Here is a 12688-nt window from a genome sequence, read left to right as displayed (position 1 = left end):
CCTTGGTGAGCAGGGAGCCTGACATGAGGCTCGATCCCAGGACCCCAGGATCATGACCTGAGCTGAAAGCAGACATTTCACCAACTGAACCACCCAGGCGCCCTGATACTCATTTTTTTTTTTAATGTCATGAATTATTTTTTTATTCATTTACTTCCAGAATTCCTCAAGAAAAAATAGTAATTTTTTCAGGGTGTAATTGCATCTACATTACAAAGTCTGTGTACTGGTTCATGTGATCAGTACATTTACCTCAGATGCTCTGCTTGTTCCCACAAGCAAATTCAAATATCTGGAAATTTGAGTCCAATTTGAAAACTCATAGTGGCCAGCTCTGAGTGGTTTGAGGTTAAGTGGTCAAGAGTAGTCCTACTTTGATGGTGATTTAAGTTTGCATGTTGTCACTACAGCACAAATGCTTCTTTGTAAGAAAATGGACACCTTGAACATGGTGTTCACATTCCCTGAAAGAAGATCACATTGTAATAAGTGGGAATATTTTATCTGCAAAGATACTGCTGCATCCGTATCAGTTAAAAACAGCCCAAATATTCAGTTTCAATAGCAGTAAATAAAGAAATAAAACACATATTTTTTGTTTTGCTTTAGGTGCTTTACATATTTATTTACTCCTTAAGATGACTACACAGTTTAAGTATTTCATCTTTATTTATTTATTTTTATTTTTTTAAAGATTTTATTCATTTTACAGAGCACCAGCAGGGGCAGAGGTAGAAGCAGACTCCCCACTGACCAAACAAACCCCACTCCCCCTATGTGGGGCTCTATCCCAGGACCCTGGGATCATGATCTGAGCAGAAGGCAGATAGACGCTTAACCAGCTGAGCCATCCAGATGCCCCTAATCTTTATTTTTTAAATAGTTTTTTAAAGATTCTAATCATTTACTTGAGAGAGTATGAGCAAGAGAGCACAAACAGGGGGAGTAGCAGAGGGAGAAGCAGGCTCCCTGCTGAGCAGGGAGCCTGACATGGGGCTTGATTCCAGGACCCCAGGATCATGGCCTGAGCAAAAGGCAGACGTTCAACCAACTGAGCCACCCAGGTGCCCCATTTTTTTTAGTTAATTAAACTGAGGCAGAAGGAGATTAAAATACCTGTCAGGGGCTAATAACTACATAGTCAGTGACAGAAATGAGGTGTCCAAGGTTCTCTTTCTCACTTATAAAAGGGCTACACTTTGTGGTACACTTGGGCTGGAACTAGGAATTCAGTAATTTGAGTAGGTAACAACTTTAGCACTGCTTTAGTCAAAGATGGCAAACAGGTATCTTGCCTGCTCCCTGCTCCCTGCTCACGGTGGCAGCCGTTGCTGAAGGACTTGGGTACTTTCTTTGGTACTTTCCCACTCTGGCTCACAGGCCCCCTCAACATAATGCTCCTGATAGCTCAATTGGGTCAGAGTTGACATTCATCAGCTCTCATCTGTTTCACCTCCTTACCGTACAAGAAAGCAAAGGCCTGGAGAGGCCTGGGTCTCACCGCTAAAAGGTGGTCAAGAACGCCCGTCTTCTAACATAGGTCTTCTTCCGGGTCAAACTTTTTGTGATTTTTGCACTTAGGTTAATATGCAGAACCCGCTTAAAGCAGTGGATTGCTAAGTACTGGATTAATGTTGGCTTTTATTATTACCGTAAGGGGAAGAATCTTAAAATATACCAGCTCTCAGATGGAGCTGTGGAAATACCAGTTTAGTTTCCTAAAGTGGAGACAGAGCCCAGGGTCATACAGCCTTGGGTCCCTGGTCACTACTCTTGCGCATGAGGACCCTGTCCAGTGTAGATCAGTGATCATCAGAAACACTTTGAATGTCACCAGCAGCCTCACTTTGCCCCGGCTTGTCAATCCCATCAAGCACTCCGCCGCCCCACTGAATCCCTGCTGTGGGATGGCACCCAGTTCTGGACTTCCCTCATAGTCTCGCCTCTCCCCGCTGCTCCCAACACTTCTAAATGCTTGGACAACTTTGATTAACATTTCCAGCACTCACAGCAGAGTGTTCATTCATACTCATTTCCAGGTTTGTAAGTGGAATAGAAGATGCACATTTTAGTGAGGTATTTGACTTGACCCCTCTCTTTTTGATGCACGGTTTGGTTGAGTAAATTGCCAAGTTAAACTTGTCAATTCCATCTTCTAATAGAGCCCCAGTTTGGCTACTGTCTCTTTCTTTGCTCCTTGGACCCCGTCATTTCTGACCTGCCATACTGCAGTAACCTCCCTGCTTGCAGCTTTCATCTACTTCTGATTCATTCCCCAAAGTGTAAAAAGATTTTTTGATGGGGCGCCTGGGTGGCTCAGTGGATTAAAGCCTCTGCCTTCGGCTCTGGTCAGATCCCAGGGTCCTGGGATCGAGCCCCACATCGGACTCTCTGCTCAGCAGGGAGCCTGTTTCCTCCTCTCTCTGACTGCCTCTCTGCCTACTTGTAATCTCTGCCTGTTAAATAAATAAATAAAATCTTTAAAAAAAAAAAAAAGAATCTTTGAAAGACCCCAGATGTCATCATGTTATCCTTCTGCTTGAAATGCTTCAGTGGCCCTCCATATTTGCTCTCTGATGAGGTCCAAACTCAGTAGCTCCCCTGCCTTGTTCTCCCATTCCATCATGTGCTAGTTGTACAGAATCATGAGCCTTCAGAGGTTAGCCACCACCTCCTATAAGAAGTCCTCTCTCTCCCCGAATGCCCCCGAGGCTGAGTTGATTATCTCACTGTGGGCTCGCATAGTACCTCATCCTTATCTTGGATTTACAGCATCTGTTGCAATAATGCCCATTCAAGTCTGGTTCCCCTATTGGACTGTAAGTTTCTTTGGGTAAAAAATGACAGTTGTGTCTTTTCGATCATTGTTTCCCAATAATTTAGCGCACTGCCCTAGAATTTTTTTTTAATATTTGTGGAACAGCGAATCAATCCATCAATTTCTCTGAAACCGTAATTAGGGAGCTAACGAGATTTGTTACCTGAAATTAGGAAACAAAGAAAGGATAAGCTGTATGTATAATCTTCTTTTGAATGAAGGTTCAATTCCTAATCATATTCATAAAGTGAGGGGCAAAATAACAAGGGTCATGTTCGTTGATCTATAGTCTTATGCTTCATCTGTGACCTTAGAGAACTTTCTGGTCACAGTTGCTTCCTTTCTCTTTCCTTGATTCCTCATTCTGTATTTTACCTTAGTTTTACTGGGATCAGGAATATTGTGGAAGCAATAGCAATAGAGAAGAATCTAGAAATGGCAACCTAAAAACAATTTTCTGTCTTATTTTCCCCAATTATAAAAATAATACTAAAAAAATTTTACATCACCTAAAAGCCCACTCTCAGGAGCTCTAATGGTTTCATTGTTGTTTTTCCTGTTTCTGTATGTACATTTTTTCCCCAGGTAATACTGTATTATGAGCTTCCTGCCTGGACCACTGACTCAGTCCCTCCCAGGGCCACGCTAACCTTAACAGCAAACAGCTGCCCCCCACCCCACACCCCACCATGGCCCCCAGCAGGTGCTCTCCCTTCTACCTAGAACACAATTCCCTGGACTGAGTCAGGAGAACAAAAGATCTTGGCCTAAATTATGACTGATTCTACTCCCGAATCCTTCCTAATTTTTAGCCCAGAAGTCTGGCGGCATAAAATTATACTTGTATAATGTACAATTAAAGGTGTGTATCTTATTATGAGACTAAGAAGCTTATTCACAACTCTTCATGGTTTGTTTCATGAGTCTGAAGTTATTCGTGGCCTGGGAGAGCCGATTAATAAACGTTTACTATGTCTTCTCTTCACGTGCAAGGAGTCCATCCCTTGGCCCCTCCTGAACCTGGGAAAACTCCTTTTTTCCTTCACCTGAGGGTTTAGATATTCATGTGCCTTATCCTTAGTGAAGGAGAATTTGAAAGTTAATGGGGCCTTGTAACCTAACCTCCCCCTTGTCTTTCTGACTGATGTGTATCTTGCTACCACTCTGCTTGCTATAGATTTGGGCCCCTGTATTGCTCCATCCAGGCGGTGGCTCTCAAAAATGCAGGCCCTGAGTGGATCAGCGTCACCTGGGGGCTTGTGGGAGACAGAGATCCTCAGCCCCACCCTCCTCCCAGCAGTCTTTGTATTAGCAAGTGCTCCAGATGACTCCGCATGTGTGCTAATCAGTCTATACTAATAAACTCTACTGAGCTTGAGAACCGAGGCTTCAGATCTCTGAATCCCAGCACGGGAATGCTGTCAGACTTCCTGACAATAACCAGCCTGACTACCTGGATGTTTGCGGATTGGCCAATGTTCAGTCTTCTGAGCGATGCAGAGCAGCCTGTTAGCATGCCCGCACAGCTTCATGCTGACCTTCCCGAGGCTGGCTGTTTGCTTTGACTAACATCTGTCATCACAGCCCATGGTGATTCCAGTTACTGTAGCCTGTCCAGCTGGGTTGTATCTCAGCAGCGGCAACAGTGTTGGTTTAACATCTCCATCACCAGCCCCCAGTGAACATCTCGCCCCAGGTTCCAGCCCCTTGGGGTATTATTTGTCTCCTTACATTTACCCTCCCATTCACAATCTCCACGAAAGTTTTGTCACTTGGTGGGCAGGAGGCCTTCATTTCTCATGAAAGTCAAAGGCACAAATGACAAACTCGGTAAAACACAAGATTGCTTAGATTGTCTAGAGCTCATAAAGAGATCTGTCTCAGCATATACCTGCTTATACCCTCTGAGTTTCGAACAAGGTGTTAACCTACTCAAAACTAAATTATTTTGAGTTGTTCTGAAAAGCGCATAGTAAAAATGGGAATGGTCGGGGGAAACTTGTATCAGCTTCATCTAGAATAGTGCGCAGGGCAGAGACTGAGGATACGGGGCAGGGAGCACTTTCCAGATGAGAAAGGGAGGGGAGTGAGGGGGCGACTACAAACCAGGCAAAGACGTGCACTCGGACGGATGGACCGACGGAGCGCGGTCCTCTCAAAACATGCTGGTTTTGACGCCTCGTTTAGGTTATGGAATTCCACTGAAGGACGGAGATGAGAAAACCGATGAAGAAGCGGAGCGGCCGTATTCAGATGATGAGATGTTAACGCACAAAGGGCTGCGAAGATCGCAAAGCATGAAATCTGTGAAAACCGTGAAGGGCCGCAAAGAGGTTAGTCAGGTACAGAGCTGTCTTCCTAATGGTTCCTTTTAAAGGCTTTCCCTGTTGCGTTATCACTCAGGATACATACAGGATACACTCAGGATACCATAAAGGAAGGACAGAGGGGGAGATCGGCAGTTACACTGAAAATTCTCTCGTCAGATCGGATACATTAGGATCTCCGGAAATTTACAAAATGCTCAATCCCTGCTTCCCCTGTGAGTAGAAAATGGTATTCTCACAGAGCGAGTCCTGCGGTGGTCATGCCAGCCTTACACACAGGTGAAGAGAGCAGCTAACAAAAATAGCTACCTACTTCTGCTTTGAACCAACCGCACATGGGGATGGGCTAGAAGTTTATCCATAATAATACATTGTCTTTGTGTCCAGAAAGTGGAGGAGGAATCCAGTCTGTGGCCTCTGATCATTGTGAACCATTGGCAGACCAGGCAAAGCAGAACTAACTACAGTTAATGTTTGTATTGGTTATCATTGGTGATAGCCTACAGCGTCTACGCAACGTAGTGTCCCCTCCATTTTTGAGGACATCAGCAGCGAGGTCTTCTGAGTATAGAGGCACACTTCTAGGATAACAGATTCTACCTATTAGAAAAGTTAAACAATTATTACTATGATCCTGATCTGTTCAGTTCTCCCAAAGTTCGAAAGTCATTATCTGATTTGTAATCACGACACATTTCTCTCTTCAGGTGCGATATGGATCCCTAAAATACAGAGTGAAGAAGAGACCACAGGTGTATTTTTAGTCATCTGCACTTAAAGAATCCCAAGACAAGTTACACTAATACATTGACTTTTTTGCTAACGTTATTCATTCAGGATTTACACATTAAAATAATACTTTAAATTGTGGTGGTGATAGGGTTTATTTTCATCAATTTAAATAGCTTTTATTTCTTTCACCATTACTTCCATGTCCTGACTACTAAAGGTAGTTATGCAAAGCTTATTTATGTGTATGTATATATATCTCAGAAGTAATAGAAAATTGTGTTATCTGTTTTCAAAGTCCTCAACAACACTGAGTGCCTGGGATGTTAAGATGAAACACAAGCCCACAGAATACTTGAAAAGAGTCCTTTTATGGTTTAAGATACATCAGCCTTTGTGCTATTGTATTTGTGTTTACCTCTGTTTATATTCTGTCTATTACATGAGGATAGCAATTAAATAGGCCTCTGATCCAGCAGTGATAGGACAAGGGCATAATGTAAGATACAACGTGTTTTGTGTATTCTTTAAATTTTTACTTTTTAATACTTTCTGGTTTTTCCACCATTGACTGAAAGTTTTCGAAACAAATATTTGAAAGCCAGGTTTCCACATAGCACTTTTATTCCTAACTAGTTTTGCACACTTGAAAATTGTTTACTTATTTGCAACTGTATGTGTAAGTTTTATTGACACTGTCTTTATTTTTATTTGTCACATCCCGACATGTCACATCTATGCCTTGAATTTTGTCATCTCTTTCCCTGTGGGTTTCATTTAAGTTCATTAGATTCTAATAATATGAAAATACAGCTCATTGTTAACTTGAACTATTTTTAACTATCTAATCCTCTGTAGGTAAGAAACTGTTTTAAACATCAGCCAGTTTTCCATATATCATAGTTGAACTCAGCATGTTCTTGTTAACACTGGTTACATTTTCAGCATTTAAAAATAGTTTTTGTTAAACAGGGTCCTGAAGGTATCCAGCAGTTGGTCCACTCACATGCCTAGCACTGATATGTGCTGCTGATTCATAAATCTGTATTGACTAGCATCACTTAAATCTCCCATCTCCTGGCTGAGTTCATTTCCTGAAGATAGGTGCCAATGCAAAATACAGATGTTAATCTTACGTACTAGAAGCTACTAGAATAGATATTAGAAAAATGTTTTTTAATCCATGAGATTTTGAATTACGGAACACAGAGGCTTTTTTAGGTGGAATTGATAAAGTATGCATTATGAAGTCTCTATTTCTGGTGGTGGTTTTAGTGATCAGTAGTCAGATTCGTACAGTTAATTCAGGTAATTGATTTGACTGTTCTGTTTGTCAAAAAGAAAAAACCAATGAGTGAGATTTGTGAGATCTTTTACTTTTCTACCTTTTTAAGAAGTGAAACCAGCTGGCAATGTATATTCAGGGCCTCCTCAGAGTGTTGGCAGAGAACAGAATGTTTATTTAGGAGTACGTTAGTTTAATTAATACACTGCTCTTGATACAAGTCTTAAAACATTTTCTGGACTATCTCACATTCTTGATATATAACATCAAGAAAAAATTCGCTCAACTTCTTTTCTCCAAAAGTTTAATTCTATGAATATCTTCATCTGCTTTACCTTGACTAATTTGTAGCCTTTGGGTTTCTAGAAAAATTCTCTAATTTGTGTTCAAAATTGCTAGGAATTCGGATTATAAACTCTTGGAAGAGAGTTTTACATACATTGCCTAGTACCAGACTTAATACAAATGCTACACCGTGTTTGTCTTTCCTGCCCAAAGGCAGTGTCATGTCAAGTAGCCTGACACGGTCATGTAAGTGACTCTACATGAAAACATTACCTGTGTGGGCTGCTCTGCTCCATTTTATCTTTTCTAAGTCAGATCTGAGTATTAAACCTATTCCTTAATTAAACTAAATTCATAAGTACTGTTCCAAATTAGAGACATTATTTATCCCTCTACACTTCTACAAACAAGACACTACCGGTCGCAAAGGGGTAATGCATGTCCTTTTTCAGCACATCTCCTCGCACAGTGCCTCCTCTGATCTGTTCCTATTATAGCCTTAGACGCAGTGGATGTCACTTTGCTATTCCATCATTTCCTTTCTCCTTTTTTTTACATTTCTGAAATTTTGCTGCTTTTCTCTTGTGTGTGTTTTAGCATGCCCTTTCCTTGGAACTTATTATGAGAAGCTTATAAACCTTTGTCTCTTTTAAAGTGGAACAGGTCATTTTTGGTTCTCTGCTTGAGTCCACTGCTTTTAAAAGAGGTAAATTTCTCTCTCGACCATAGTGCCTTGTTTCCCCACCACCACCGTTTGGTGAAGGGGCATCAGATGCTGCACAAGCCTATATAAGGCGCTATTATGGTAGCTGTTAAAATTTATGCAAAAATTGTACCCGGTGTTTTATCTTATTATATATTCATTCAACTTGTGCATTAATATTAACTATATCCCGAGTTTGTTTGGAAGTGACAGTTGATCTGTTCTTTCGTTTACCGTGTTTTTTTCTGGGATAAAAAACAAGCCAGAAGTACGTGTCATTGGTAAGTAATTAATTATGTAAACCCATTTAGGTCCCACACAAGATTCCCTCCACACAATTCACTATATGTATGTGGATTTGGCTAGAAAGTGGTAACTGCCAGCATTACTGATTATAAATACTTGACTACACAGATCAATGGAACAAAATTATTAAAGTGTTTTCAGGGAATTGAATCCATATGTCACCACCAAAGATTCCTACAGTGTTATAAAATATGTAAATATTCCAAATTTCTGTAAAACAGTGGTTAGATAAATATGTCTTCTTTCATTTCCTTTTTTGAAATAACATAGTTTGAGCTTCTGTAATACTTGAACTTTTGTGTTGTTAAAAATAATCCAAAGCTATCTTCTATTAAATATCAGTAATTTGTTTGTTTAATTGGAGTGAACTGAATTTTCATTTTGATTTTCTTTTGTCACTAAAATTAAGAAGTTAATATGTCACTAAAATTAAGGAGTGAATATGTATTGACAAGCAATTCCCTACATGTTCCTATAGGCTGATTCATTTCCAAAGCAATTAAGCAATTTTGAGATCATTGTTTCTATGATATGCAGTGTATATTTCTTAGTAAATATCATTTAAGAGTAAAACTTTCTGAAAGAAAAATACAACTTTTTCTTCTAAATGGTTAAGATTTAATCTTCTAGTAGTATCCTACAGATTTGTTGTATATTAACTTTTTAAAAATTGAACATGAATTAACATTTTCTCCTAACACCTCTTAAATCTGTATACTTTCATAGTTAAAAGAAAGCAGTTTTGTAATTTTTTAAACTCTTTGTAAAGGCTCTCTTCAGGCCTAGTATGGGGATAATTTTACAAATGTGTTTTTTGAAAACTTTAATATAAAATAAACTCATTTTATTAGTGACAACTTGTATGGTTTTGTGTGTGTCAGAGTACCTATGTTGGGTTCCATAAATTTTTGTTATTTATCAGGGACTATGTATCTAATATTATGTACATATTACATGTTACATAATAGATAACCTGCACATGCTTAAGATTCTAAATCACAGAGCAAATCATTAAAAAAATCATATACATTCTGGAATGGTCATAGAATTACAAAAGAAACACTGAATTGTTAAATTTGGTTGTTGGAATGGGAAGATACAAAAAAAAAAAAAAATTAATACAGAAACCCTAGCCATCAATTTGTATTGGTTAGCTGTTTCAGACATAAAATATAACACAAAATTCAGATTTATGTATCCTGGAAATGTTCTGGGGTTCCATCTGTTTTAAAGTCAGACGTCTGTCTGCCTCACATTTAAGCTTTAGAGAGAAATCCTATGTTTAAAAAGGTTCTTTTTTGTGTTACTTCATTATGCTATATAATGTGTTAAAGTATTTCCAAATGGAGTTATGTTTTCATCTTTATTAGGAGGTATATCCTTGTGATGATCCAAAGAAGTTAGAAACTTAAAAATTCAAAAAGAGGGTGCCTGGGTGGCTCAGTGGGTTAAGCCACTGCCTTCGGTTCAGGTCATGATCTCAGGTCCTGGGATCGAGTCACACATCAGGCTCTCTGCTCAGCAGGGGGCTTGCTTCCTCCTCTCTCTCTGCCTGCCTCTCTGCCTACTTGTGATCTCTGTCTGTCAAATAAATAAATAAAATATTTAAGAAAAAAAAATTTCAAAAATACACAATGGATATATGAACAGCAGCATTTTCCCCAGTATTTTATTCTCCCTTTCAGTGGTTCACTGTTCTGAAGAAAGAGATTCATGGAACAAAAATCATGTCTCAGAGACCAATCCATTGTTCGTGGAAAACATTCCCCCCCTTTTACCTCTCCCATCAATATTCTAGCCTTGAAACACTCATTGGGGTCTGGGTTTGGTAGTATTCTTTAAATTGCTTTTTATAAGATAAAGCTTTGAATTGAAATTTTAAAGCACAAGATTGATCATTGGCTATATGTGCAGGATACTAAGACTGCTCGGCAGAAGCAGGAAAATCGCCAAGTTTAGCCTTAGCTTTTCTGGCAATCCCAGATTAAAGGCAAAAGAGGAGGAAAAAAGGAAAACATGGTATTTTGGCATTGTGTGCAAATCAGAGTAGCATCCATTTTTTTCATGTAGAAATACTCCTCGAGTACCTGCTGTGTGGAGCAGCACTACCGTGTTTTTGCACAACGCCTGGATCCACGTTGGGTAGCATAACAATTGAAGAGAAATAATTCTCACTTTTTAAAAACCAAATGTTTGAATTATTTGAGGATGATTTATGCTGGGTTTTCTTGTAGGTTATCAAATAATTTATTTGGTTTCCCTCAGAGCAGGTTTTTGTTTGCTTATTTGTTTGGTTTTTCATCCTTGGTTCCCTTCTTTTCCTTACTTCTTACATCCAATACAGTCCTAAGCCCTTTTGACTCTGTCTGAAATATACAGGCAGACTGTTGGGAAATGGCCAGTTTAGTTCCAGACCACCACAGTGAAACAAGTATTGCAATAAAGCAAGGCAAATGAATGTTAGACATAAATTTACCTTCTACTGTAGTCCATTAAATGTGCACCAGCATTATGCCTAAAAAAAAAAAAAATGCACAGACTTTTATTTAAAAATATTGCTTAAAAATGCTAGTCATTCATCACTGATCACAGGTCTCCAAAACAAATATCATTGGAAGGGTTCGAAATATTGTGAGAATACCAAAATGTAGCACAAAAACACAAAGTTGAGCAAATGCTGTTGGGAAAATGGTGCCCGTATATGTGCTCAATGCAGGCTTACCACAGCCTTTAATTTGTCAAAGAAAAAAGTAGAATCTGCAAAGCCCAATAAAAGTGAAGCACAATAAAGTGAGGTTTGCCCAAATCCTGAATCTGACTATTCAACTCACCTCCCCTTCAGCTCTCAACCTGGAATACTCAGCATAACCTTTATTTAGGGCAGAATTTCTTGAGACCTTACAACATTTTTTGTAACCTTACAAATTTTCCAAGTGACTCAACCTTGATCCCATGGAACTGTCACAGCATCTTATCTTTTCAACCGGTATCTTTGGGAAATAGAAAAAGATTGTGAAGAAAGCAGGGAGGGGAAGAAAAGGGGCAGGTGGTCTTGCACATCAGCCTTAGGAGAAAAATATTTCTCTTCCCAGCATTCTTTAATGCTAAATTTTGGGGCGGGGGTGGGGGGATGAGTGAGAATAATCGATGGAGCAGGTTAGCGTAACTGGCTGAATTATAATGTGTTTTGACATTGATGCTGTTTCAAAGTGCTGAGAAAGAATTGGGGATAATCAGAAACGGTAGAGATTTTCCCCCCTCAAAATGGTACACCCAATTTCAGTTACTCTAAATTTGAGTGTTACCAACAGATCATGGTAGTAGCAAGAATGAAGAGTATTATCTGGGGCGCCTGGGTGGCTCAGTTGGTTAAGTGACTGCCTTCAGCTCAGGTCATGATCCCAGAGTCCTGGGATGGAGTCCCACATCAGGCTCCCTGCTCCATAGAGAGTCTGCTTCTCCCTCTGACTTTCTCCCTTCTCATGCTCTCTCTCACTGTCTCTCTTTCAAATAAATAAATAAGATCCTTAAAAAAAAAAAAAAGTATTATCTGTATTAGAGTTCTCCAGAGAAATGGAACCAATGGATTCCATGCGTGCATGTGTGTAGAGAAAGATAAGGAGGGGAGGACTTCGTCAAGTCTCAAATCTGTAGGCCAGGACTGCTTACTGGAGACCCATGGAAGAGCTGAGGTTTCTGTTCCAAAGTATACTGTAGGTGAATTCCCTCTTAAGACCTTCAGCTAAATGGATGAGGGCTACCCACATTATAAAGGGTAATAGGCTTTATTAAAAATCTACTTGAGTAACTAAATGTTAATCTCATCTTTAAAATACCTTCACAGTAACATCTAGACTAACCATTGACCAAATGTCTGAATGCTGTGGCCTACTTGGTTGACATAAAATTAACCACCACAGCATTCCTAACCTAACTAAATTCCAAAAGAAAATCTTTACCCTGAAGTATAAAATTAAATGTCGAAATTGCAAGTCTTGGGTTTGATGAGTTTATCTTCTAAAGAAAGGGAATGTTGCAGCATGGGGTTTGTTTGGAAGAGGAAAACTACTCTGTATGGCTTCTTACGCCTCTTACATTCAGTCATGATAGCTAACGTGTATATCAGTTTGTTTTCACACTTTGGATAGAGGTATCACCTTGTTTTGCAGATGCAGAAAACAGGACTCTGTATTTTTTTTTTTTCTTAAGATTTTATTTATTCATTTTAGGGAGAG

At 39.4% G+C, this 12688-nt stretch overlaps 1 protein-coding gene across 3 annotated transcripts in view; it reads left to right on the top strand.

Moving 5' to 3' along the window:
• Positions 1–9310, top strand: part of REEP3 (receptor accessory protein 3) — a 96379-nt gene extending 87069 nt beyond the window's left edge. For 2 of the 3 annotated variants that reach the window (XM_045069893.1, XM_013063060.1), the window contains exons 7-8: positions 5006–5160; positions 5853–9310. In XM_045069893.1, coding sequence (XP_044925828.1) covers positions 5006–5160; positions 5853–5909 — 212 coding nt within the window. In that variant the 3' untranslated portion in view covers positions 5910–9310. The remainder of the gene's footprint in view (positions 1–5005; positions 5161–5852) is intronic. The other variant, XM_045069894.1, reaches the window with a different exon arrangement.
• The last annotated feature ends 3378 nt before the right edge of the window (positions 9311–12688 follow it).

The sequence above is a fragment of the Mustela putorius genome, unplaced genomic scaffold (assembly GCF_011764305.1).
Source record: "Mustela putorius furo isolate JIRA1106 unplaced genomic scaffold, ASM1176430v1.1 tig00003949_pilon_pilon_pilon, whole genome shotgun sequence".
Classification (NCBI taxonomy): Eukaryota; Metazoa; Chordata; class Mammalia; order Carnivora; family Mustelidae; genus Mustela; species Mustela putorius.
Note: the sequence above shows the minus strand (reverse complement) of the source record. Positions and strands in the feature narration are given on the sequence as shown.